Below are 23977 nucleotides of genomic sequence, written 5' to 3'. Positions count from 1 at the left end.
ATCTTATATACTGCCTTTGGTGCCAATTTTCTACAAATATTACTGGCTGGAACTCGACTTGCTGTAAAGGAGAAACATTATCTTCTCTCTGGGTGAAGGTTCTGGACATTTCCAATCTGTTTCAGAATCATGTGTGAAAACTATTAGTAGATTAGTCTAAATAATACGACAGAGACAGCCTGAAAGACCAATAAATGGGTTCCAGGCAAATTCAAACCTGGATTCTCATTAGAAACGAAAACAATTAATTCAGGCTGCCTCACTCTGAGCGTATGATAAGACAGACCTTACTGGAAATGTCAATAAGGTTTGGAAAAGTGGAAGGCATTAGGAAAAGAGGAAGATTGAATGGATTGACTCCCTAAAGGAAACCACAAGTTTGGGTTTGCAAGAGCTGAGCAGGGCTATTTTGGACGTCACACCTTCATAGGCTCACCAGACGTTGGAAGCAGCTTGTGAAATGTGTAGCCCCCTAAAAAAAAAAAAAAAAAAGACATTTTCCAAGCTATGGAATTGGCTTAGTATTATTTGTTTGTTTAAAATATTTTTGCCCTGCCTTTCTCTTGAAAACGGACCCAAGGCGGCTTACATCAACAAAAACATGACATTTAAAAGCTAAAAACAGCAAGTACACCAGTGTATTTAAAAATACAGTCTAAGACAGTAGTTTTTTGCTGGGCAAAATGATGTGTGTTGACATCTCCAGCGTCCCAATTGCTCAGTTGCAGCTTATTGTTCAATGGTGGCCGAAATGCGTTGCTGGATGAGAGTAATTAGCGATGCAAGGAGGATGCCGGAGTCGCTTGAAGGGTGATAGGAGGGGCTTTGTCAGTAACAAACCCCATTTTTGTAAGATTTTTTTGGGGGGGCTGTCCTGGAAGTGAGTGCAGCCTTTTACACTTGAGAGAGAGGGGCGTAGGGCAGTTCCCAGAGGGTTGGGGTTGATTTGTTAGTATTTTGAGGTGCTGTGGACAGAGACCCACACACCACACGGATTTGCTTGTGTGCTGGAAATCTTTCATGGACAGATAATTCATCCATCCCTTCAATAAGCCAGCTGGCCCGTCCTGCAGAAGGAGGAACTATCAGTCCCATCAGCTTTTTGATGTGGGACAGACATGTGGGGGTTGCATGCTTCTTTTCCTTTGCCTCGGGTGGCTGAACGTCTCGAGATGGCCCCGAAGAGTCCAGATAAATGTTTCCCCTTTTTCTTTTGGGGTGGCGCTGGCAAAGAAGTGCAGTAGCTGCCACCACCTCCCCAAATTATGGAAAAATATTTGATGACTAGACCCGTTTCAAGCTTGCAACTCAGGGAAAAAAATCTTTAACAAACCAGAGATTTGTTTGCTGAAAACTGGGCATTGTGCTCTCTGTGTGGGTGTCAGTGTGTCTGGGTGGAGAGGACGGCTCCGAATCAAAACAGGATTTTTTTTAAAAAAAAGCTCCCTGTTTCATCCTCCTCTCTTTCCTTTGGCTCCCTTGCTCTCCTCTTATGAAACAATATTTACTTTTGAGCTCCTTTGGCATCGATTCCAAATTGGGTTTTTTATTTTTTTTGGGTTCGGCTTTGGACTCCTGCAAACTAGCTTCTCCCAATGGCCAAGTTTTTGGGCCACCATGCCAGTCTTCTAGCAATTGTTTGGTAGCCTTCTTTCCTCCGTCGTCTCCTCCCTTTGTGTGCAAAAAAAAAAAAAAAAAAGTTGAACGGGTGCCATCCAGACGGAGGGATTTGGCAGGCCTGCCGTGGAGCACGAGATCCCTTCTGTGGCTTCGAGGCTCTGCCAGCGTGGCCGTTGGCACCGGCCGCCTGGCCATAACTAGTGCCGAAGGTTTGGCGCTCGCCCTCCCTTTAATGGGGAACAGCTGCAGCCGCCTGAGCTTGTAGAGAAAAATGTCATTTCCACCCACCCACCCCAAAAAAATGGAGCTGGGCCAGCTTTTTTCCTTTCTCCTTGTAAGCGCAGCTCAAGAAGGGAAATGGTTTAGAGAGGAATGTTCTCTCTCTCTCTCTCTCTCTCTCTCTCTCTCTCTCTCTGTGTGTGTGTGTGTGTGTGTGTGAGAATTTTCTTAACTACTTCCTCCCTCCCCTTGTTATGCTGTGCAGATATGGGAAGGGTTATTAATGAGCTAAGCTTTTCACTCTGTTTTCCTTTATTTAAAGTATTTTTACCCTACCTTTCTCCTTAAGAAGGACGCAGAGCATCTTACCATGATTAAAAGACAATATTTAAAAAGTAAAAATAGTAAGCATACAAAAAGTAATTAAACATATTGATTAAAAATTGTAACTAAAATCAGTACTAAAAACACATTTAAAAACAACAGAACAAGACAACCCCTCTCTCTCTCTCTCTCTCCTGTAATGTGCCACCAGGCTGCTTCCAGTTTACGATGATCCTATAAATGAGTCCTTTCAAAGCTTTCCTATCATTAACAGCTTGGCTCCACTCTTGCAAACCCAAGGCTGTGGTTTCCTTTACTGAGTTGATCCATCTCCAATACGGGCTTCCTCTTTCCCTCCAACTTTCCCCAGCTTTATTTTCTGGTGCCTTTTTCCTTCTCATGATGTGCCCAGAGTAGGCCAGCCTCCGTTCAGGCTCCGTTGGCTGCCATTGTGGATCTTGTCAGGGGATTGGGGCCGGGTGGATCGAAGTAGAGCGAATTTGGGGCCATGGGAAAGAGTTGCCAAAGCTGCAGGGCAGGGCTGGAGGGGAAAAGCTCTGCTGGAGCGGGAGTTTCACGCGCGACCAGAAGGCTTTTTCTCACCTGCAGTCAGAGAGACGCGGCATCTTGACAATCCATTAGAGGGGGGCGCGTCCTAGCTGTGTAGAATATTCTTCTATTTTCATCTGCCGCAAAGGCCAAGGATCAGCGGGTCGGAAGGAAGAAGCCTTGGCCGCTTTCCCGAAATAGCATGGGCTGGCCAGGCACAGCTGCATGGAGGAGGCACACTTTTTGTGGGGTGGTTGCTTAACCCTTTCCACTTTCCCGAGTCCTGCCCTACATGCCCCCCCAGGCCGTGCTCACCCTTCTTATTCTCTTTGGAATACACAACCCATCAGCCCCAGCCAATGGCCAAAGATGCTGAGTAGCATAGTCTGGGAAGATCAGGAGGGACCCTGGTTTTATATTTCCAGATCTTCCTGGACTACGCTACCCATCATCCTTTCACTGAATCCACAGCCTCGGTCTGGCTACAAGGTTCCCTTGTAGGGTTCCTCTCTCCACCAGGTGAAAACCTTTTTTTCAGCCCCCCCCCCCAAGAGGGCCATCAGGGTGAAGGCCATGCACAGGAGGGAGCCGATAACACCAGTGTTTGCCATTTTTACCCCTCCCGCAGAGTCGAGCGATCCACGGACCAGGTCATCAAACCCGTCAACCTGGAGGCCTTGTCGAAGTGGGTCGGCCAAATCCCTGCTGACGTGCTCCACGACATGCCTGTGATCGCACCGATGCTGGCGAAACTCGGCTACGACCCGTACGCCAACCCTCCCAACTACGGGAAGCCGGATCAGAAAGTCCTCGAGAACACAAAAAGGGTAAATAAAATGACTCTTTTAAATTCAGCAAACCAACCTGAGCTTCGGAGATGGCCACCGGCCGCTACCTTCCCTTCTTCCTCATTAGTGTGGTTATCCCTGTTATTATTATGGTGATGATTGTTATTACTAAACGAACCCTACTGCAGGGTGCATGCTGCAAGCAGAAGAGATAAAGTAGGCTTTTTGTCTTAAATTGGGAAAATATTAGGGCTTCTCCATCCCACCAAGATCTATCTGTTTTCAGAGAGAGAGAGAAGGCTATGGTGAGCTTGTTCTTAATGAAACACAGCAAAATAACAAAGCAAAGGGTCTTGTAGCCTCTTTAAGATCAGAAACTGCTTGGAAACAGGAGAAGATTAAACATCAGTTCTTCTGCAGGAAAGGAATCTGGTGACTGTCTGTTACCACTTCCTCCTCCTCTTCTTCAGGCTGATGATTTGACTTTTCCAGCATCTCGTGTGACAAACACTTGGCATAGATGGGGTTGAGATTCCAATGACCGGCATTGTTTGCCACGGGCAATGCTTGCAATGGCTCGAGGGTGTTTGAGGAGGGTAAAGCTGGTACCCGGTGGGTCTCCCTCGGGATTGCATAACAAAATAATGTGTAGTTTGGGGTGGAGGGTCTCATAAAGAAGGTGCCTCGAGGAAGACTCGAAGGTTGATCCCAGAGAGCAGGCAGGTTCCTGGAGAAAAAAAAAACACTTGTTCCATCAGAGATGGAGGTCCTGATCCATATTACTTTCAGGGGGAATGACTGGCAACCTTATAATGCCTTGAAGATCATCCAGTTTCTTTTAATGCCGGACTCAAGGGGCTAGTGTGCTCCATGAAAGCAAGGGCCATGTGAAAGCTTCGTAGCCTTTCAGTTGCCGTGGGGCTCTTTCCTAGGTTTCATATTTTAGCCATCTCTAAACTAATTTTTCTAGAAATCTGGGCTGACGGCTTGCTTTGAAGCTATGGCTGATAACGCAGGTAACCAGATTGGTTTTAACGGGTCTTCCTGATGATCCTCATACTCCTGTTTTTTGTTTGTTTGTTTGTTTGTTGTTGCTGCTGGGATTAATTCAAGATGCTGGCTATTACTTTTAAAATGTTCACTGTCTGAGCTCCGCACACCCCTCTTCGTACCCGTGCTCCGATTTTGGAGGTAAAAACTTCCCCTCCCCTGCCATCGCTTAGAAAAGTTTGATGTTTGAATTCGCACAGAGCTTGGTGTTCTGCCAGCTGTCTTCATTGTCTGAATTTAGCCAAGAGTGAAGCCTTAAATCCTGGAAAATGTCTTGCTGTTTTGGATGCTTGGAAAAGAAAAAAAAAGGCTTGTTCTCTCTGTTCATAGATTTGAAGGGGAATGGCATTACACTTGGCCTGATAGCTACATTTTGTTTTTTCCAGGTATATAAAGGGGAATTTCAACTTCCTGAGTTCCTTAAAGGAGCGCCACAGGTGAGTTCTTTTTTATGTGGTTATTTTAAGAATAGCCCTAGTACATTTTCCTTTCACTACTGGTCAGTTCTGAAGCACCGAGGCTGAGGGTCATGCGCCCAAGAAGGTGTGTCGAGGCATACTAATACATTGGTTTGAGCAGTTCCTTGCCTTGATCGGAAGTATGTGTTTTGTAAACCTAATGGCTCTTAATGGCCTGCTGAGGAGCGAGCCACCATCCCAAAAGACTTTGCAGTACAATAAATGACTATACAGTGGTGCCTTGCTTAATGGGCGTTCCATTTAGCGATGAAACTGCATAACGATGAACTTTTTGTGATCGCAAAAGCGATTGCATTGCGATGCTTCCTATGCGTTTTTTTTTGCTTTGTGATGATTGGTTCCCTGTTTTGCTTGCCGATCATCGCAAAGCGATGATTTTTTTACAGCTGATCGGCGGTTCCAAAATGGCCGCCGGGTAAAAAAAATGGCCGCCCGCTGTGTTTAGGGATGGATTCCTCACATAAGAGGCAGCAAAAATGGCCGCTGTATGGAGGATCTTCGCTTTAAGGTGAATTTTAAGCCCATAGGAACGCATTAAACGGGTTTTAATGCGTTTCTATGCGCTTTTTAAAATCGCATAGAGACGAAATTGCTTAGCAGCGATTTTTGCTGCACAGATTAACGTCACTATGTGAGGCACCACTGTATAACATTCTTTCTAGTGCAATCCACGGGCATCCTTCCTGCTTTTGATCAGAATGGCATCTCCAGTTTTTAAATCTGGACCTCACAGAGGTGTTCATGCTTTGTCTGGGCTATACCACTTGAATTACTGCCTGCACTTTCATGTCACTGAATGTTCCAGAAAAACAGATTTTTTTGGCATAGAAAAATAGTTTGATGCAGAGGAAGTCTTAGCCAGTCAAATCCTCAACGCCCTGCTTTTCTACAAGCGGGGGAATATTTTTTGTTTATTAGAGGAAGCTTTCTTTAATGCGTGAATGCTTGCATTAAGTCCAAAAGATCTTAGTCCATAAAGAAATTGTTTTGATGAAAATCAGTCCACAGTCACTATATATTAAAAGCAAAGCGTGCTGCTTATATACCGCCCCATAGCGCTTCAAGCACTCTCTGGGTGGTTTACAATTTAATTATACAGGCTACACATTGCCCCCCCAGCGAGCTGGGTACTCATTTTACCAACCTCGGAAGGATAGAAGGCTGAGTCAACCTTGAGCTGGCTACCTGGGATTTGAACCCCAGGTCTTGAGCACAGTTTTAGCTGCAGTACAGCGATTTAACCACTGCGTCACGAGAAACCTCATGCCTGTTTTTTAAATTTTCAGTGGTTAAAAGTTTCTGGAAAGTATCTTTCCATATCCCCAGGCAATTGGCTTATGCCCAAGAGGTGATAAATGCTCGAGAGGGGGATAGCTCAACTTTGGAAAAGTTTCTACTGGAAAAATAAAGATCTGTGGCAGAGTATGGTTGAATCTCAGTGTTTGCTCAAGTCTCTTCTGCCCCATTTCTGTCATTTCCCCAATTTAAAACAAAACCGAACGAACCTGGGGGACAGAGTTTCAAAATGAAACAGAACCAAAACACAGGGATGAAATCAGATATATCTTTACAGTCACTGTCCCCTCGTATATGCCTTTTTAATATGCTATATTGCCAAAGTGCCCTCCTTTTTTTCCATCAAAGAAAATCCAGAAATAAATGCCTATTAATTTTGAAGGCATAAACCAGGTACATTCAAATTAAAAGCCAACTTGGGCGAAATCACAGGATATCTTCCACTCCTCGCACTTACTGGATGGCAGAAAGTTTTCCAAGAACTGTGAACAGACAGCTTTGGTGAATTTCTATGGCATGAACACCTCTGCTTTGTGCACTGTATTTTTTTTCTTTTAATTTCCTTTGGGCTTCCTTTTGATTGCATAAAGCAATATGTAAAGGTAATGAACACGGACTCGATTGACCGACTGATTTTTGAGTCACGTTACGCCCTGTGGCTCTCCTCTTTTTCTTTTTATTTTTTATATATTTTACCACTCAACCAGACTGAACAATAGAGGTCCATTTTGTGCAGAATCATTAGATCCTCAAATAATGTTGGAAAGGACCTCTAAGGCCATCAGGTCCAACCCCCTGCTCAATGCAGGAATCCAAATCAAAGCAGATCTCACAGAGAGTGGTCCAGTTTTCTCTTGAAGGCCTCCAGCGCTGGAACGCTCACCGTTTCCTGAGGTCTCGGGTTCTGTTGTTGTACTGCTCTAACAGTCAGGAAGTTTTTCCTGATATTCAGCCAAAATCTGGCTTCCTGTAACTTGTGCCCATTCTTGTGTGTCCTGCACTCTGGGATCAACAACCGGTCTCTTCTCCTTGCAGCTGAGGAAGAAAAGAGCTCCCGGGTCAAGATAAAACGAACTGAGAGCAGATAAAGTAGAGTCGCCTGTGGTGTCTGTCCGTCTTGTGTTTCCACAGCGCAGCCAACGAATTTAACTTAATTTTTCTTTTCTTGGCTCCAGGCACCCACCTTCCTTCCGAGAAGCGCTCCTTTTACACGTGTGCGTGCATGCATGGGCAAGCGCCTTGGGATGGGTGAAAGCGGCTGCTTTTTGCCTCTTGGGCTCCCCACCCTTTCCCCCGAGCAGCTCTTTTGACTTGGCTGGCCGTGCTCAGCTTGCCCATGGCTGCACCCTGTCTGTCTCTTTGCGGCTTTGCGGGCTGCTCCTCCTTCCCCCTGGTGCTGAGTCCTAGAGGTTTTCAAAATCTACCTCTTGCACCCCAAAAAAGCGATCAAAGTTGCTGCTCAGTCACCTGTATGGTGCAGGCGGCATCAAAGGGCATCCGGACGTTGGTTTGTAATCCCCATCTGGGAGCCGTTCTTCAGTGGGGCTTAGTGCCCGTGAGCCCGAGGGTGACATGATGTGCCCCCCTCACCTCTGAAGGTGGCCCACCCCTTTTTGGTGGGTCCTGTTTGAGGCTGATGGCTAACCCATAAGTAGGGGGAGCGTGGCTCTCATAGAAGCGAGTGGTTTGGGTGGCTTAGGGGGACTCTGAGCTTGCTAAAAGTAGAGAAGAATGCAAAGTATATGGGGGGGTGAAACACAAAGAGGGAGCTGCGTCCCCCTCAAAAGAAGGCCAGTCGGTCTCTCCACTGAATTGTGATTGTTTCACAAGGGGCAGACGAATGGAGGATGGAGTGAATTGGAATATACGGGAAGGCAAATAGCACCCTGAAGAAAGAGGATGTTTGTTACACCTGTCCTCTTTGATCCTCTTAGCCCTGGCAGGGCACCCAGTAAATTGAGACTATATATATATAGTTTTTCTTTTCTTGAAAAGAAAATAGATATAGTTTGGGGTCTTTTCAAAGTGCTTGGGCTTATTTTGGCTCTCAAGCCCTGCAGGCTGCTCCCCCATCCTGAAAAAAGGGGCCTTTTCTGAGAGTTTTATTCCTCTCCAAACCACCCCCACCTCTTGGAGGCAGGAATTTTGCTTGCACCGATCCTCTCTCGTTTAGACTAACTCAGGTCGCTTCTCTTGTTTTGTAAAAGAATGTCGGCTGTTTCTATGAGCACCAAATCTTTCATTAAAAAAAAAACCCACTTACACTTGTTTTTCCTTTCCCCCTCTTGATAGACCAACGCTGTGAAATAGAAGAGAAAAGTGTGCGACCGAATGTACGTAACTGGTAATAAAAGGAATCGCCGTAGTGTTGATTAGCACACAGTAATGGAACCAGTTTCATGGCAGGTTCGGGGTGGGTGTGGGTGTCTTAATGCCCCACTTGGGAGCGCAGACTTTACGAGCCTTCTTGAACGGCGCCGGGTGTAATGGCACGGTTAAGGCTGAGAAAAGTTATTCCCGGAGGTTGAGTGTGATGTCCTCCTTCTGGGAGAATGCGTAGCTGAAGCAGAGATGGGGAAAACAAATGGCCGCTTGGGACTACGGTTCCCATCATGCCAGGACTGAGGGAGGCTGGGGACTCCAATTTCATCGGTCCTTTCTGAGTGGAAGCCTGAACGATACAAGAGCGATGGGAAGAAATGCATCCTCCACCCGTTCAGCACCTTGGATAGGACATTTAAAGTTCCCACTAAAACTCGGAGCAGAGTAAAGCTGTGAGGAATTCCCCCCCCCTCTGGGCCGCAGCCAGGGCTGACCCGAGAAGCTTTGCTGCCCGAGGCAGCACAATAAAATTGTGCCAGGGACACGTCTTGTCCAAGGATAATTGGCCTGGAATGATGCTACGGTTGTATCTGCCATGGAGAGAGATGCTTTATAAAAGTGCTGAAATTGTCTTTTTTTCTGTTTCGATCAGGAATGTTGGCTGCCTTTTTAAAGAAAATGATGAAATCCACGAGGAACCTGCTGGGCTGCTTTTATCTTAATATTTTCCTGTGGTCTTGGTTTTTGTTTTTTTAAAAGGTTGTGTGTCTCTTTTTCTGTGGTTTTGTTTGTTCTAACTTGAAAACTTTGGTGTCTTCGTTTTTGTGCCGCTGGCTCGGGCGCCATCCTAGGTAAAGGACTGAGAGCTGTTCTGTGTGAGGGATTGCAAGATCAGGGCATTACGGCGCGCATGATCCATTGAAAAACCTCCCTGTGGCTAAGCCTCTATTGTCAGCAGAATGCCTTCTTCTGTGCCTTTGATAGATTTCTACAATTACACATGAGAGGTTACTGGTGGATTTTGAGACCAAAACCATCACCACAAAATTCCTCAGATAATGGCTAGAAATATTTTCCACCCCCAGAAATGCAGAAGGCAGCTGTGTTTGGGCCGAGCTGGCAATGAATTTTTCTGCCTTGCTTCCCTCACCTCCCCCCCAATCTTTCGTTCTTGCACTTTAGTTATGATGAGGGTAGATTAAAACAAGAACAACAGAATTCTTGCGATAGATTTGGGATGTGAAAAGTTGGAAAGCAGTTTTCTTAGACAGGTGCGGGAAACCTTGGATCTCCAGAAATTTTGGACTGCAACAGCCACCATCACCGACTGGTTGAAGTGCAAAGCAAATATCATCCCCCACTGCTTTCAGGTTGGCTCACTTTGTCCCTCCGGACCTCATGTGGGCAGTGAGCTATGACCACACTAGTGCCCATGGCACATGGAAGGTGGCCCTCCAGAGGTTGTTAGACTCCAAATCCCATCAGGCCTTGCTGATTTCTAGCTCAGTGGTTTAGGCCTGTTGGGAGTTCGATTCCACGCTTGGCCTCCCTTACAGAGGCTGGACTTGATGACCTATAGGGATGCCTCCCACCTCCGTATTTCTAAGATGATGATGATGAAAATTCTGTAGGGAGTTCGATTCCCCACTTGGCCTCCCTGACAGAGGCTGGACTTGATGATCTTATAGGGTCCCTTCCAGCTCTGAAGTTCTAAGATGATGATGATGATGGCAGAGTTGTGGACTATATGTGCTCCATCCCTGAGGTCATCCAATATAGGCTTGCCAAGAAGAGAATGGGTCGTGATCAGATGATGGACAGAGAGGCGGGGATTATCTTCCACTCTCTCCAAAAGTGAGAATAGGGCAGTGGTTTCCAACCGTGGGTCCCCAGATGTTCTTGGACTTCAACTCCCAGAAGCCTTTACCACTGGCTATGCTGGCCAGGAATTCTGGGAGTTGTAGTCCAAGAACATCTGGGGGCCTAACATCGAGAGAATGTAAAAGCTATTTGCACCGATTATCTGCCAGGGGTTATGTGCCCAGGCCAGATCCATGAGAGATCTGTATCCATCCTATATATTGTATGGGGTGGTTTTCCTTTGCCCCACACGCTCCCTTTTCCTACACGTTGCTCACTTGCTTCAGTCGACCCCCTACCCAGGAGGGAATCCTCCAGCGGCAACATGGAACAGAAGGGCCACCCTGCAGCGGTTCCCTCCTCTACCTCCAGCTGGCTGTCATCCTTGTGCGCACCGGTTCAGAAATCAGTTATGACAACCAGTTATACAAAAATACAGCCGGATGGAGTATGAAGACCACTGCACAGTTCCCTTGGTGCACACCAATTTCTGTGACAAGGTCCGTGGTGCGGACATTTTGCCTCTGTGCATTTTTTTTTGCTTTGCCTGGATCAGATCGGAAATTTATGTTCTTTTTAAATTTTATGGAGAGTTGTATCTGGGTCTGTCTCTTTCTCTCCCCCCCCTCCAGTTTTAGTGACATTTGAACCTGATCGTGATTTAATTATTTAAAGAAATGATTTCTGAGAGGTGGAGAAGAAGGCTTGTATGTTTACAATCCAACAACCTTTTGTATTTTATTTTTCAAAATAAATTCATTTAAAAAAATACCCCACCCCCTTTTTTGGAATAACCCAAATGAACCATAAATATGTGGGTGGTAGGGGAAAAACTCTTGGTAGGGGATTTAAAAAAAATTCTATCCTGCTCATCAGGAAAGCTTTCAAAGCAGACAAACAATGTGTTATTTTCAAAATAACAAATAATTAAAAAGAATAGCAACTTAAAAGCTAGGGGGAAACAAGTATACAGAGAATCCATTAATGCTCAAGAGGATAAAGTGAGATTTTTGGCACCACATGAAGAGGAAGCAAAGAACATTAAGAATAATAATGAAGTGTGCTACCCAGAGAGGAGCGGTTTGCGTTACGCTAGTGTAAAATGGCAAAAGGATCTTGACCACTGGCAGCTCCACCTTCCAGCAATTTGTCTGATTCCACTTTAATGCTGCCCAGTTTGGTGCTGTCACTTTTGTCTTGTGAGAACAAACTCCAGTTCCTCTTAGGGCCACACAAAAAAATATTATTATATTTCTTTATTTGAAATAGTTTTAGAATTTTTAAATTATTCTATAAAATTTTAATGTTTTTTTTAAAAGAAAAGGCCCACCCTTTAATTATACAGTAGGAGATATGTCTACAGTTACGTCTACGTCTGTGTTGAACAGGGTCATTCATGCTTGTGGTCGTTCTGAACCACCCAATCTGGCTTATGGGGACCCTAATAGGGGTTTCGAGGTATGTGAATAGATTAAGGGGTGGTTCACTCTTGATGGTTGCTGCCAAGTTTCCCTGGCCAAGGAGGGAGGGAGGGAATTGAACCCAGTTCTCCTGCATCTCCTCATCCATGGTTAGGACCACCTCAAGGCAAAGAGGAATAAACATCTAACAGACATCCTTTACTCCTGGAATCTTGATGTTGAAGGATGTGGATGAGGGCAGGAAGGAAGACGGACCAAATCTTTCTCAGCCCAGCTGACTCACAGCCGTGTCGGGATAGCCGAAGATCTAAAACTCCAATTAACATCCCTCCTTCCTAAATGTATGGTATAAAATATAACAAATGGCAGTATCTCTGTACTTCTGTACCATTGAAATCAATGGTTGTATAACACAGATGATAACAATTTCCAAAGGCTGATTAGCTATCAATATCATGGCAATACTAAGACCAATTGCCCAGCTCAATTGCTCTTCTGGAGGTTGAAGCAGCGGCTTCTGCTTGCTCTGGAGTGCTTTATTCGGCTGTCGCTCAATAAAACGTGTCAGTCTCTGAAGCAATAGAAGCCTCTTTGCTCTTGGCTAACACAGATGAATTTGCAAAAAATGTTTTTCAGCGGCTGATGATGGTTGCAGGGCAGCCTCTGCTGGAAGGAAGGTGAAGAGCTAGCTAGCTACTCAGGGGAATGTAAAGCAAGTCCTGCATCTGGGAAAGTATTTTAGCATGATTTTTCTTGGCGTTGCTCCATTAAAATAGGTGCCATAATAATTGACTTGGGCTTTAAGGTGCCATCGTGTGGTTGATGGTTTTAGCTACAGCAGACCAACAGCACTATGCTGGGAGGAACTGAGGTTTGCAGCACGAATATGGATCAATATTGAGCAATAATGAGGATTTGGTGCAGCTTCTTTTATTGATTAGTCCATAAGATAAATAAATGCTCATGAAATACAAAAGAATCTTTAGGGAAGTGTATCAGCACTTCTCCACAAAAAAATACAAGTTATTTCCATCCCTGCCTAATGGTTAAAACCGCAGTGAGAAACTTTGAGCAAAGAGGAATCATGTTGTTCTCTTTATTCTGTTGCTTTGTAAACCCTTGCCTTTCCCATCGCTGTGCTTGGTGATGTCACTGGTTCCTTGTGACATCACCAAGCTCTTCCTAGTGATATCACAGTGTGCTTCTGGGATCCAAATAACATCCCAACTACAGTGTCTAGAGTCTATGACATCAATGTGACATCCCTTTATGACATCACCACAACTCATAGTGACATCACAATCTCAGCCTCTTGGCCCTAAAGTCTGAAAGAATGATACTGTACACAGTTGATCTGGCAATGCTAACACAAAGGCTCCCCCCAAAAGTTTACTATTGATCAAGCAACACAAAAGGAAAAGAAATCTCAAGTTTTGAAATGTGTGATTTTATTATGGGTTTTCGTGTTTTTGCATAAATAGGCTAGAACACTGTTGCCACCCTGGAAAAAATCTGATAGGGGTGTTCTTTATTATGACTCTTTTTCTGTGTCTCGAACTAATTGTGGAGCCTTATCGTTTAAAAAAGGGGATGTGGGGGTTTTTACTTGGTTTCCATAGCTACGAAAGGGCCCAGGCAGAGTCCTGCATCCCGTTGCCATGGTGACGAGAAAAAGCCCTTGGACTAAAGCTCCAAGATGGCGCTCGCCCTCTGCAGGCTCCGCCCAGGAGAGAGAGGGAGGGGCGGCCCGCTCTGTCTCCACGGTAACCGAAAAAAGGGGAGCGCTAAGGCCCTCCCAGTGGTCCCCAGTCGCCATGGGAGACGGAAGGGGCTTTGAGCCAATAGGAGCGTCCCTAACAGGAGACGGGGAGGCGGAGCCTCCCCCATGCCCGTTCCGCCCATTGGCTCGCCTCCTCCCGTTCGCTCCGAAACTACCCGGATGGCGAGCGGAGGCGAAGGCTGGCGGACGAGGCCTTGCGTCAGGAGCGGCGGCCGCGGCGGGTGCCTCACCACGACGGGTCGTCCTCGGAAACCGTAACCAAAGGTAAAGTTAAGGGAGCAGCTGCTGCTGCGGCCATGCGGCCTCGCCCCTTGCGATTTGTGGGCGGGGCCTGAGGAAGAGGAGGCGCGAGGGACCCGCCCCTTTCAGCCAAGGGAAAGATTGTAGCCCCGCCCTTCAGGTTCTAGCTCCTCCCCTTTTTACCATAGCTCCTCCCTCTAAAGGCTAGGGATCTTGCTGGGGAAGGAAGAGTTGTAGCCCCTCCTCTTTGTAGCCCCATCCTTGTTGGCTCCTCCCCTTTGGGCGGGGCTACGTCCCGGGGTCCAAGGGAAGCCTTTTCTGCTCATCCTCATCAGAGGGGGGGGCAACCTCTCCCAACTCCTGCCTTGCAGGTTGGAGGGACTACAACTCCCATCATCTCCCACCCACTGGCATGGGCTTTTGAGGGTACAATCCTATACCTCTGGAGATCACGAGGTTGGTGAGAGAGGGGGATTGGTGTGTCCCTCCGTGCACTGGAGTTGGGGGCTGTTTTGGATTACGATTCCCATCATCCCTGGCTAATGGCCCTGCTGGCTGGGGCTGATGGGAGTCGGAACCTGAAACACCTGCATGAGTGGTGCTTTGAGTTTTCTCTCCTGTTTGCGTAGGCACCCCCCTCTTCTGAGAGTCGGCATCAAGACAGCTAGTTTTCCCTGTCCTTCAACCCAGGGCTGGATGTGTATCTGCCAAATGGACCCCTTCTCCTGAGACAGCCTGCTTTCATAGTCGAGTTAACTGGGCTTTTTTTTTTTTTTGCTTAAAAAAAATTAATATGTAGGTGAGCCCCCTTACCAGTTGCTTACCATGGCGAAGGTTGTCTCCGCAATGCTTCAGGGGTGAAGAAGAAATGAAATGGTCTTAAGGAGCGGCCTCGGAGATCTTTACATGCACCTCCACATCCAGGTTATACAAACTTTCGAAATCTGTTTCTCCTCTCCTCCTACCTATTTGTTAGCAGGCAAACGAGCTACTTAAATTTTGCTGGGCTGTGACTATTCCCTTGCCCTCCTCCGCCTCTCGTCCAAGCCTTTTCACCGCGTCACCGCGGTTGGTAACTCCAGCAGGATCCTTCCCTTGCCGACTGCCAAAGACTCGTCCGTCCTCGGAAAGCAGCGAGAGCATCTTTGCGATGCGGGGAATCCCTCTGGTGGGGGCCGGGGCTGAGCACTGGCCGACCAATCCGAGCGGTCCTGGGCTTTGACGGCCTTGGGGATTGCTGTATGGCTGCTGGGTGGCAGGTGTCCCCGGCCCCTAATTGGATCGGGGGGGGGGGGAGAGCAAAGCCACCAGCCTGCCGCCGAGAGCAGGCTGAGCCGGGGGCGTGAGCCGCCTCCACGAGGGAGTCTCTGGGTGGGAAACCCGACCAGGAGGTTCCCGGCTGCTGGAAACCACCCTCCTTTACAATTTGCTCCTTCCCGAGGCGGCGATGCTGTCCGGGTGCCGGCTCTCCTGAAGGAAAGGCTTCCCGGTGACCATGGCTTCTTGTTTCCCCGCCAGCCTGCTCACCGGAGACAGAGGGATGGTGGTAGTCACGGAGCACACCAAGAACAGCGGACGCCCCGGCGATGCCATGTCGAGTTCCGAGGCCGAGGATGACTTTCAGGAGCCGGCCACCCCCACGGCCACCCAGGCGGAGCACGCCCTGCCCCTTCTCCCTCAGCAGGTGAGTGGCGCAGGCGGTGGTGGTGGTGGTGGGGAGGAGGAGGTACCCCTTCTCGTGCCCTCTGGGTCCTAGCACAGACCTGGAGATGGGGGTTTGCAGGGGTGGTTGGGGAGGTTCCTCCCTCAACGCTGTCCTGCACAAAACCCTCTTTCAGGGTTCCAGGTGAGAGCTCAGGTTCAAAGGAAGTTCAGTGTGTTGGTCAGGAGTGGGTTCTAATCCCCTCTCGGGCAGGAAATCCAGTGGCAGATGTTGAGCTGCTCACAGTCGCCCTGCTTGGGCTTCCCCGGCTGGTTGTGAAGATAAAGAGGAGAGAAGAAGAAGTGAACACATTGCCGTGAGCTTCCCGGAAGGAGGGCAGGCATATCACACAACAAATCAGAAGAGCAGAGTGACCTGGACCCTGGGCAATAATATATAAATGCTGGCCAGAATCCTGCTGCCAGTGGATGCCTGTGTAAGGGAAATACATAAAGTCTTGGCAGGAAATGGCTACTCGTTAACAAGCTACTTTGTGCACCCCAAGGAATGCACCCAGCTTCTTATTAACGAGTTTCCGTTTGCTGCCAGACTTCAGTAGCGAGATTCTGGCTCCTGTAAGTCATTCGGGGCCTGAAATAAAGTGTGGCTCATTCAGGATTGTAATTCAGACTCTACCAATCAGATGCTATACATGCTAGGGGGTCCGGTGAGTGTCAGGCGAGAGAACTTGGGAGTTATGGCCCAACGCCTCCGAAGGCACTGGGATTGAGGAAAATGCCCATAACTCATCTTGAGCTGGGAGGATGCAGCCAGCCAGAAGCCCAGAAAAATTAAAGGCATTATCTTGGTGTCCCACTGAGTTTATTATTTTGTCATTGAGGCTCTCTGGTGTGCTTGTTCTATTAGCTGCAAGGCTTTAAACGGGGTCCCCCTGGCCTGTAGGAAACGAGCAGGTGTTCATGCTTCGAGCTCATGGGCCACGTAGGAGGAGCCATTTGGGATGTTGCTCTGGAGTAAGTGTCATCATGTGGAATGAAAAGAGCAGGTAATTGGTGTGGTTACACACCCAGTCCCGCCCTCAGCGTGCATCCGCCACCTCGTGAATTCGTCGCAGCAACTTAATGAGATGTTGTTGGCTTCAGAGTAAAACCCCAAAAGGATTCTGCCCACTTGTTTTTGCAGCTCAAGCCAGAAACGCGAGCGAATTGCTGTGTATTTTGCTAGGGAAGCGTTTTCTGTGTCCCTAGCTGCCTGCTTTGGTGTGGGTTGGGTGGATCACCAGCCACGAGGGCCGGGTGTGACCGCCAAGATCTTGGAGCGGCTTTTGGCGACAGATCAGTATGCCTGTCTGACTCAGACGAGCACCAGCCTTTCCCAGGCTTTTCCTCCCTGTCTCCCCTGAGGTTCTCTGCAAAGTCATCCTTCTGCTGCTGAGTCATTTCTGAGTGGTGGCGACAGAGACCTGGAAGCAAAATCAGGCCACAGGCGGCTGTGGGATGGGGAAGGTACCACTAACCCACTGTCCTCCCCGCAGTTACCACGTCTAGGGCTTGGAAAAATTACTTTCTGGCCTAATGGATCCTGAGAGTTGTAGCCTCAAAAGTTACCGTACTTTGTGAAAACTCAGAGGGAGACCCCTCTGACCCCTAACTGGTCCCTAGCCGGTTGGTCAGAGAAGCTCCTGGATCCATCTTTTTTTCAGATCTGAGTGGCTAAGACTGAGGGACTGTCTTTTCCCAGCACAAGATGATGCCCCAGGGGTATCCCCAGTCCTGAGCTGGTCACTCGTACCCAGAGCCCTCCCTGTTTGATATCAAAGGCAGCCTTTCATCAGCCAAGGGAGGAGGGTGGTCTCCTGATCTTCCGGCTGCAGGGAATCCTGGTTGCTTTGTGGGCAGGCCTCAGTTTCCTCCTGGAAAGCTCTCACCGGCTTGGGCACGAGTTGCCTTCAAGACCAGGGAAGGGCAGGAGAACAGCCCCGAGGCCGGACGTCCAAGATCTATGAAACCCCCTTAACCCTCTCCCAATGGTTCTCCCCAGTTCCCAGAAGTGGTTCCACTGAACGTCGGAGGCATCCATTTCACAACCAGGTTGTCAACCCTGCGGCGCCATGAGGACACCATGCTAGCGGCCATGTTCAGTGGCCGGCATTACATCCCGACAGACGGGGAAGGCAGATATTTCATCGACAGGGACGGCACCTACTTTGGGTATGTGCGAACCGAAGCGCTCGTGAGCAAGGCGGATGGCCATGCGGCCAGGAGGCCTCGCAGTCCGTGACTGCTCTTTGCTCGTGGATTCTGCTAGTGACAAGGACGGTTTGGGTGATGTATTTTCCAGCAGTCCCTCAAACCTCCCTCCTGGAACCAAACAGCTTCACCACGCTGGGCCATTCTTCTTGCAGTGTTTGTTCAAAAAAAAGGTCTGCTTGCAGCCACATCAGATTTTCCACGATACGTTCCTGCAGCTTTACTGGAGATAAAGCCCCTGTTTTAGGCCGTGGATTCTGAGTGTATTAAGGGCAGCAGCCAGGTGGGAGATAAGACAGATCCGGCCCCTGGAGAGAATTCAGCTTCTTCCGAGAGCCCTGTTAAAATGAGCCAAAGCTGTTTCAGAGCTCAACGGAAGAGATGGTCAAGGCAAGGGGCGGTGTTTGGATTTTCCATCTGCTGCGCCGACCTTGGGCATCCGAGGGGAGGTCAGGAGGCAGGGACCAAAGACTCTTTGTTTTATCCCACGTGGGGTCACTAATAGGATTGATCAGACCAAAGCAACGGGTCTATTCTTGCCCCTGGAAACAGGGGAAGGGCACCTTAACCCGTTGAATGCTAACCTCCCTTCGGAGCCGACATCTGAGACCCTGATCTCTCAGAGTCGGCCCCTGGAATAGCAATTGTCTGGTTCGAAATGGAAAAGAGGTTTGGGTTCGGAGGTGCCTGCGAGGCGTTCTCTCAGCAAATGAGGAGAAGGGCCTTTCCTTTGAGATGATTCCTCCATGGGACTCAGCCAACTATTTTGCTGGCCCAAGTGGCTTCAGTGTTGGCTCCCGTAGGTGCATTCTAGAATCCTTTGTGAAGGATGGGTCTGGTGACACCCTGGGGACACGGTTGAGCTGAAAAAGCTCCTTGGTTTGCTTGTGAGATTTGTCCATCTCTGCTTCTGGCCACTGTGGGGTAGTTTTGTGTGTGCCTTTGGACCATTGAAATTAACATCATTGCATGCCATTATTTTGACAGGGGTTGTCACTCAGCTAAAGAAATCTTAATGCCGTAAAATTTTGCAATTTACTCTCGTGTATATTCAGGTCCTGCTGGGTTCAAGGTAGATGACTCCCCACTGGAAAGCGCTTGTGTGATCCCGGCCTTCTTCACCCAACAAATCTATTGTGTTTCCCTCTGAGTAAAAAGCAATCATTCTACGACAACACTTAGGAAAGTTTCTTTAGGGTCTAAGCTTCAAATAGCCTTAAAATGACTCGTTGCCGTTGCCTTTAAGAGAAGTGTGTCTATTTGCTCAACTAAATGATGCTGAAATAATTGTTTTTCTCCTGCCAGGTGGGAAGGCCTTTTAAAAGGTGGTGCTTGAGATCCACAGTATTTTTCAGCCTTGTATGAAAAATGAAAAAATCTTCTGCTTGAACAGTCAGTGTCACATTTTCTTTTTTGTCCATTAAAACACACAGCCCCTTTTTACTTGGTTGGTGAACCAGTTCGACCCTGCCACCCTCGAATGTTCGGTTGCACAAATGTCACAGAGCAGACGGGGGAGAAGGAGTGGCCGGCGGTGGCTGAACTCCTCCTGCTCCATAGGTTCCCGTTTCCTTCCTCCTTTCTTCCCAGAGATGTGCTGAACTTCCTGCGATCTGGCGACCTCCCTCCAAGAGAACGAGTGAGGTCCGTTTACAAGGAAGCGCAGTATTATTCTATCGGGCCCTTGCTGGAGAGCCTGGAAGAGCTGCAGCCACTTAAAGGAGAGAAAGTCCGGCAGGCATTCCTGGGCTTAATGCCCTATTACAAAGGTAAATCCTGGGGTGGGGGATGGCTGTGCGGGGTGGCCTTGGGGCTGGTCGGAAGCATCTGGGAAGTAGACCCTTGCTTTAAAAGAGAAAGGGGTTCATGTTTGTTAGTTTCCAGAACAAGGAGAGGAAAGCTGATCTGTTCATAGTGCAGTTATTTGCTCGGTTGCATCCACATAGCACTGCAGGATATAGTTTCATATGCCCAAAGGAACTCCCCCAGGCACATCAATTCAATCTTTATTATAGAGTCACAGACCCAATCAACAGCAAATTAAAAGCAAACCAATTTATTTTGCATCTGCTTTTGCCGATCTGTGGCCCGCTCCGTCCAGCCGTGAAAGGTGTGTTCCAAATACGACCAGTTCATCTTTAGGGGTACCACCAGACTCTATGTGTTTTTAGAGGAAATATAATCATTTGATGGTCCCTAGCTGAGTGAGCAAGTTATCCGGCTTGCAGAGCCAGAGGTTGGGAATTTGATTCCCCACTGGGCTGCCTCCTAGGAGAAGACCCAGCCTGTGTCGCCATGGGTAAGCTGCATTATCCCCCAGAAGAAGGGATGGGGAACCCACTTCTGAGTGTTCTCTTCCTTGAACATCCCCTGGAAAGGGCTGCGGGAAGTGAGAATTGACTTGGGTGGCCTGTGATCTCACCCAAGCCCCACCAGCTCTTCCAGACCCTCAGCTGCTGCTTCTCTGCCTTTCCCTCCAGAGCACTTGGAGCGGATCGTCGAGATCGCCAAGCTACGCGCCATGCAGAGGAAGGCCCGCTTTGCCAAGCTGAAGATCTGCGTCTTCAAGGAGGAGATGCCCATCACCCCTTACGAGTGCCCCCTCTTCAACTCCCTGCGCTTTGACCGGAGCGAAGGCGAGGCCAAGCTGTTTGAGCACCACTGCGAGGTGGACGTGTCCTTCGGGCCGTGGGAGGCCGTGGCCGACGTCTACGACCTCCTGCACTGCATCGTGACGGACCTTTCCAGCCGAGGCATCACGGTGGACCACCAGTGCATCGGGGTCTGCGACAAACACCTGATCAACCATTACTACTGCAAGCGCCCCATTTACGAGTTCAAGATCACATGGTGGTAGGAAATTTCCACCGGAAGAGACTAAGAGAAAAGGTTTAGTCGTCACCTCCTGTGATCTTCGAACCCTCCTTCTGGAAAGCATGGCCTTCTCCGCCTTGCAGGAAGGGTTCGGTCCCCGTTCCTAGCTGTGCAGCCAGCGTACTTGTTCTCCCTGGAGGGATGCGCCCGGTTGGATGTACCGCGCAGAGTCGCAGCCCTGGAAGAACAGCAGAGGAATATGTCGGCCCCGGGTATGAACATTCCTGAAGGGCCTTTATGCAAAGCTGAGTCCCCTGCCTTCGTTCTGTGCTCATCCTTCACTTCCCAGCACTGCAGAGATGTCTCTATGCTGTACCACAGAAGGCTAGATCATGGCACGATCTTTCCGAGAGCCAGTTCTTCCACACACAGAGAAAGCTTTGTTGTTATGAGGCCACCCGGCGTTTTTGATATTCAGCCCCACTTCGTTAGATGTGGCTTCCGCTCACCCTGCCCTCACTTGCCCACGGCCTTTAGGTCGGAAAGGCAGCGTGCTTTTCAAAGATGCTGAATTTACTCAAAAGTAATACGTATCTATTTTTTTTTTTTTAAATAAACCACCGGGTTTGGGTATTGCTGCCTGAACTTCCTGTGTGCCTGCGTGTTTTAAAATGGCCTTATAGGCCCTTTCCAACTCAACTCTTATGATTCTGTGAAAATCGCCACTTTAAGTATGACTCTTATTGTTTTTCCTTTTTTTTTTAAAGAAGGGCTTCAAATGTAATTTATTTCCATTTCTCTCACCAGAATGCACAGTGTTGGTCTTTAGATGCCTTAACCATGTACTCGAGAGAGGATAGACTGCCTCCCTTAAAGGATGCAGAAATAATGGCTGTTTGTAAAAGTAAATAGTTCCTGCCCTTTGCTTTGAGACAGTGTTTGGAATAGAGGTTTGTCTTTACTCGGTTGGAGCAGTGAGGTACGTTCTTGGCGGCGGCGCACTCCTGAAGTGGTTTTTGGTTCCTGCAGCAGCTCCGAAAGTGGAGCAGAAGCGCCCTTTGTAAGGTGGCTGGTTTAAAACTCCAGGATGCCGAGCATTACATGCTGTTTGGAAGTCCTCCAAAGAGCTTAGCTTGGTTCTTCAGAGAAGGATCCGGCTCAGCTCTAAATACCATTAAGGAGTAAACCTTGTCGGACACAGTGGGACTTCCTTCTGAGTAGAAATGTGTAGGATTGCTACTACAATGGTTTTAATATTGTGAATTTAAGAGTTTTCTCCCTCCCAGTACCAATAAGCTGATACTTATTTATATTATTTATACGACAAAATTCGTGAGATAGACTTTAGTTTCGTTACGAATTGACTTTCATTTGGAGTTGCCAAGGATGTTTCATCTGGCGGTGTCTGTGTGTCACGAGTCTCCCTCCAACTCCGTGCTCCTTCTCAGGTGTAATCCTGGGCTTACTGGAGTTTAGTCCTGGAGAAGCTTGCATGAGGTTGCATCTAGATCCTTACATTCTTTTCTTTTTTTTAAGTGAGACACAGACAGATTGGGAGGTCCGTGGTGTTAATTGTTGTTCGGTAGTGGACAAAGCAGTGATAAAACCTTTTTAAGTGTGTGGCTTCCTCCACCAACATATTTAATCTGTATTTTGTATTGGAACATGTTCTGTGTCGGTATTGTGCAATAAATTATTTCACTACGGTCACTACCTAATCCAGCTCCTAATGATCATTTGCAAGTCTTAAAAACAGAGTTGGAATTATGATTTTCATCTCCGAAGTGACACAATCATTTTTCTTTGGAAGAAACTAGCTCTGTTGGGGGGATGTTTTGTAGTGCGTTGTTACATATTGTCAAGGCATTTCCAACTTATGGTGACCCTATGAATTTATGCTATCCAAAAAGTTCCTGTCATTGATATCCTTGCTCAGGTCTTGCAGACTCAAGGCTGTGGTTTTCTGTATTGAGTCAAGGCATCTCATGTTAGGTTTTCCTCTTCTCCTACTGCCATCAATTTTTTTCTCCTGCCTACAGTGTTGCTCCTGAGTGTATTTCCCCTGGGAAATTGCCGTACCAAAGTCTGTCCCAGCCCATGTAGGGTTAGGATAAAGATTTGTAGGACATGGGATTTATCTACCAGGCAGACATTTCTACTGGTGTAGCCAGAAATTTAAGAGAACAACTGGCAAGACTCGTGTTTAAGACCTGTGTCTGTTTATGGATGCATAGGAAGGGAGTATTCCTCAAGTTGAGTTCCTGCATCTGTAAAAACGAGGATAAACTAAAAAAAAACACAACAACAAAGCCTTTGTCCTGGAACCTGTTTTGAATGCTGGGCGGATGATGATTGAGGGCTGCTTAGAAGATAACAGGGAGGTTGGCAAATCTTTGTCTTGAGTCCCACGTCCGAAGCTCCAAGTCTGAGTCCCTATTAAAAAGAAGCTTTTGTTCCCATGAATAAGGGAAAGTGGTGGGTGGCTTCCAAGTTGGGAGTCGAGTCTCCAGCGAGATTTAAACCTGACTTGGCAGCGAGTCCCCTGACTCAACACCCCCCCATCCCCGGACCACGCAGAACGCTTTCCTCTCTCCATGGTGTCAACTCTGAGTAGTTTCCGTGCTGCTCGAGTCAAAAGAGGAGGACCAGAATTAATTTCAGTTCACAATTTTGTTCTGTGGGTTCAAGTGTGGAAGAGATCACCGGATACTAAAGGCCAGGGTGCCTCTGGGCATGTGTAGAGAGAGAGAGAGAGAGGGAGGAGCCATGTCAACACTGGGCGCAGCCGGAACAGCTATTGATCCCCATATCAAGTGCCTGATGGATATTTCCCGTTTGCTGTATGTGACGGGGAATGAATCAGAAACTAAAGGGGTTGACCTGCCTTTGTTCCTGCTGGGGGAAAAAGGGCGCCACTGAGTTTATACAGAGTGCCTTAACCCAGTTGCAGTTTACACACAGTTTGATTGCAGAGTTTGAAAAATCCTCTCTTTTTTGTACTACAAGTTCCAGCTGGCTGGGGGATTCTGGGAGTTGTGATGAAAAACTCCGTGCGCAGTCAGGCTTTTATGTTATTGGCTGTTGGGTGATATTTCCCAAACCCAGCCCTTGGAAAAGTTACTTTTTCTGGGAGGGCAAATCCCAGCACGTTCAATCTAGCCGGTTCTGCAGAAGCCCCCCCCCCCAATCTATAATATTTATTTTTAAGATTAATTTAAAAAAAATTTTTTAGAGATTTTTAATAAGAAAACGTTCAAAATACGTAACATTAAGCAAGCTGGCCTTTTGCTGTGGGCGTGGCCT

General features: G+C 47.8%; 2 protein-coding genes across 7 annotated transcripts in view; both read left to right on the top strand.

Annotated features, from left to right (window-relative positions):
- The window catches only part of TPST1 (tyrosylprotein sulfotransferase 1), a 32243-nt gene extending 21141 nt beyond the window's left edge, over positions 1-11102 (top strand). For 4 of the 5 annotated variants that reach the window (XR_012080679.2, XR_012080678.2, XR_012080680.2 and 1 more), the window contains exons 3-7: positions 3341-3539; positions 4937-4987; positions 7361-7414; positions 8618-8658; positions 9300-11102. Coding sequence is in view for 1 of the 5 variants with exons in the window: in XM_020803916.3 (XP_020659575.3) it covers positions 3341-3539; positions 4937-4987; positions 8618-8635 (268 nt within the window). In the remaining 4 variants the exon portion in view is untranslated. The remainder of the gene's footprint in view (positions 1-3340; positions 3540-4936; positions 4988-7360; positions 7415-8617; positions 8659-9299) is intronic. The other variant, XM_020803916.3, reaches the window with a different exon arrangement.
- A 2722-nt stretch (positions 11103-13824) lies between these two features.
- KCTD7 (potassium channel tetramerization domain containing 7) lies at positions 13825-22392 on the top strand. 2 transcript variants are annotated; one of them, XM_020803961.3, is made up of 6 exons: positions 13825-13972; positions 14748-14872; positions 15467-15632; positions 17652-17821; positions 19451-19629; positions 20341-22392. In XM_020803961.3, the coding sequence occupies exons 3-6, from the start codon at positions 15489-15491 to the stop codon at positions 20715-20717; spliced, it is 870 nt and encodes a 289-aa protein (XP_020659620.3). In that variant the 5' UTR covers positions 13825-13972; positions 14748-14872; positions 15467-15488; the 3' UTR covers positions 20718-22392. The 2 variants fall into 2 exon arrangements, with proteins under 2 accessions (XP_020659620.3, XP_072834444.2); XM_072978343.2 differs by lacking the exon at positions 13825-13972 and adding an exon at positions 14279-14404.
- Positions 22393-23977: the final 1585 nt, after the last annotated feature.

The sequence above is a fragment of the Pogona vitticeps genome, chromosome 7 (genome assembly GCF_051106095.1).
Source record: "Pogona vitticeps strain Pit_001003342236 chromosome 7, PviZW2.1, whole genome shotgun sequence".
NCBI lineage: Eukaryota > Metazoa > Chordata > Lepidosauria > Squamata > Agamidae > Pogona > Pogona vitticeps.
Note: the sequence above shows the minus strand (reverse complement) of the source record. Positions and strands in the feature narration are given on the sequence as shown.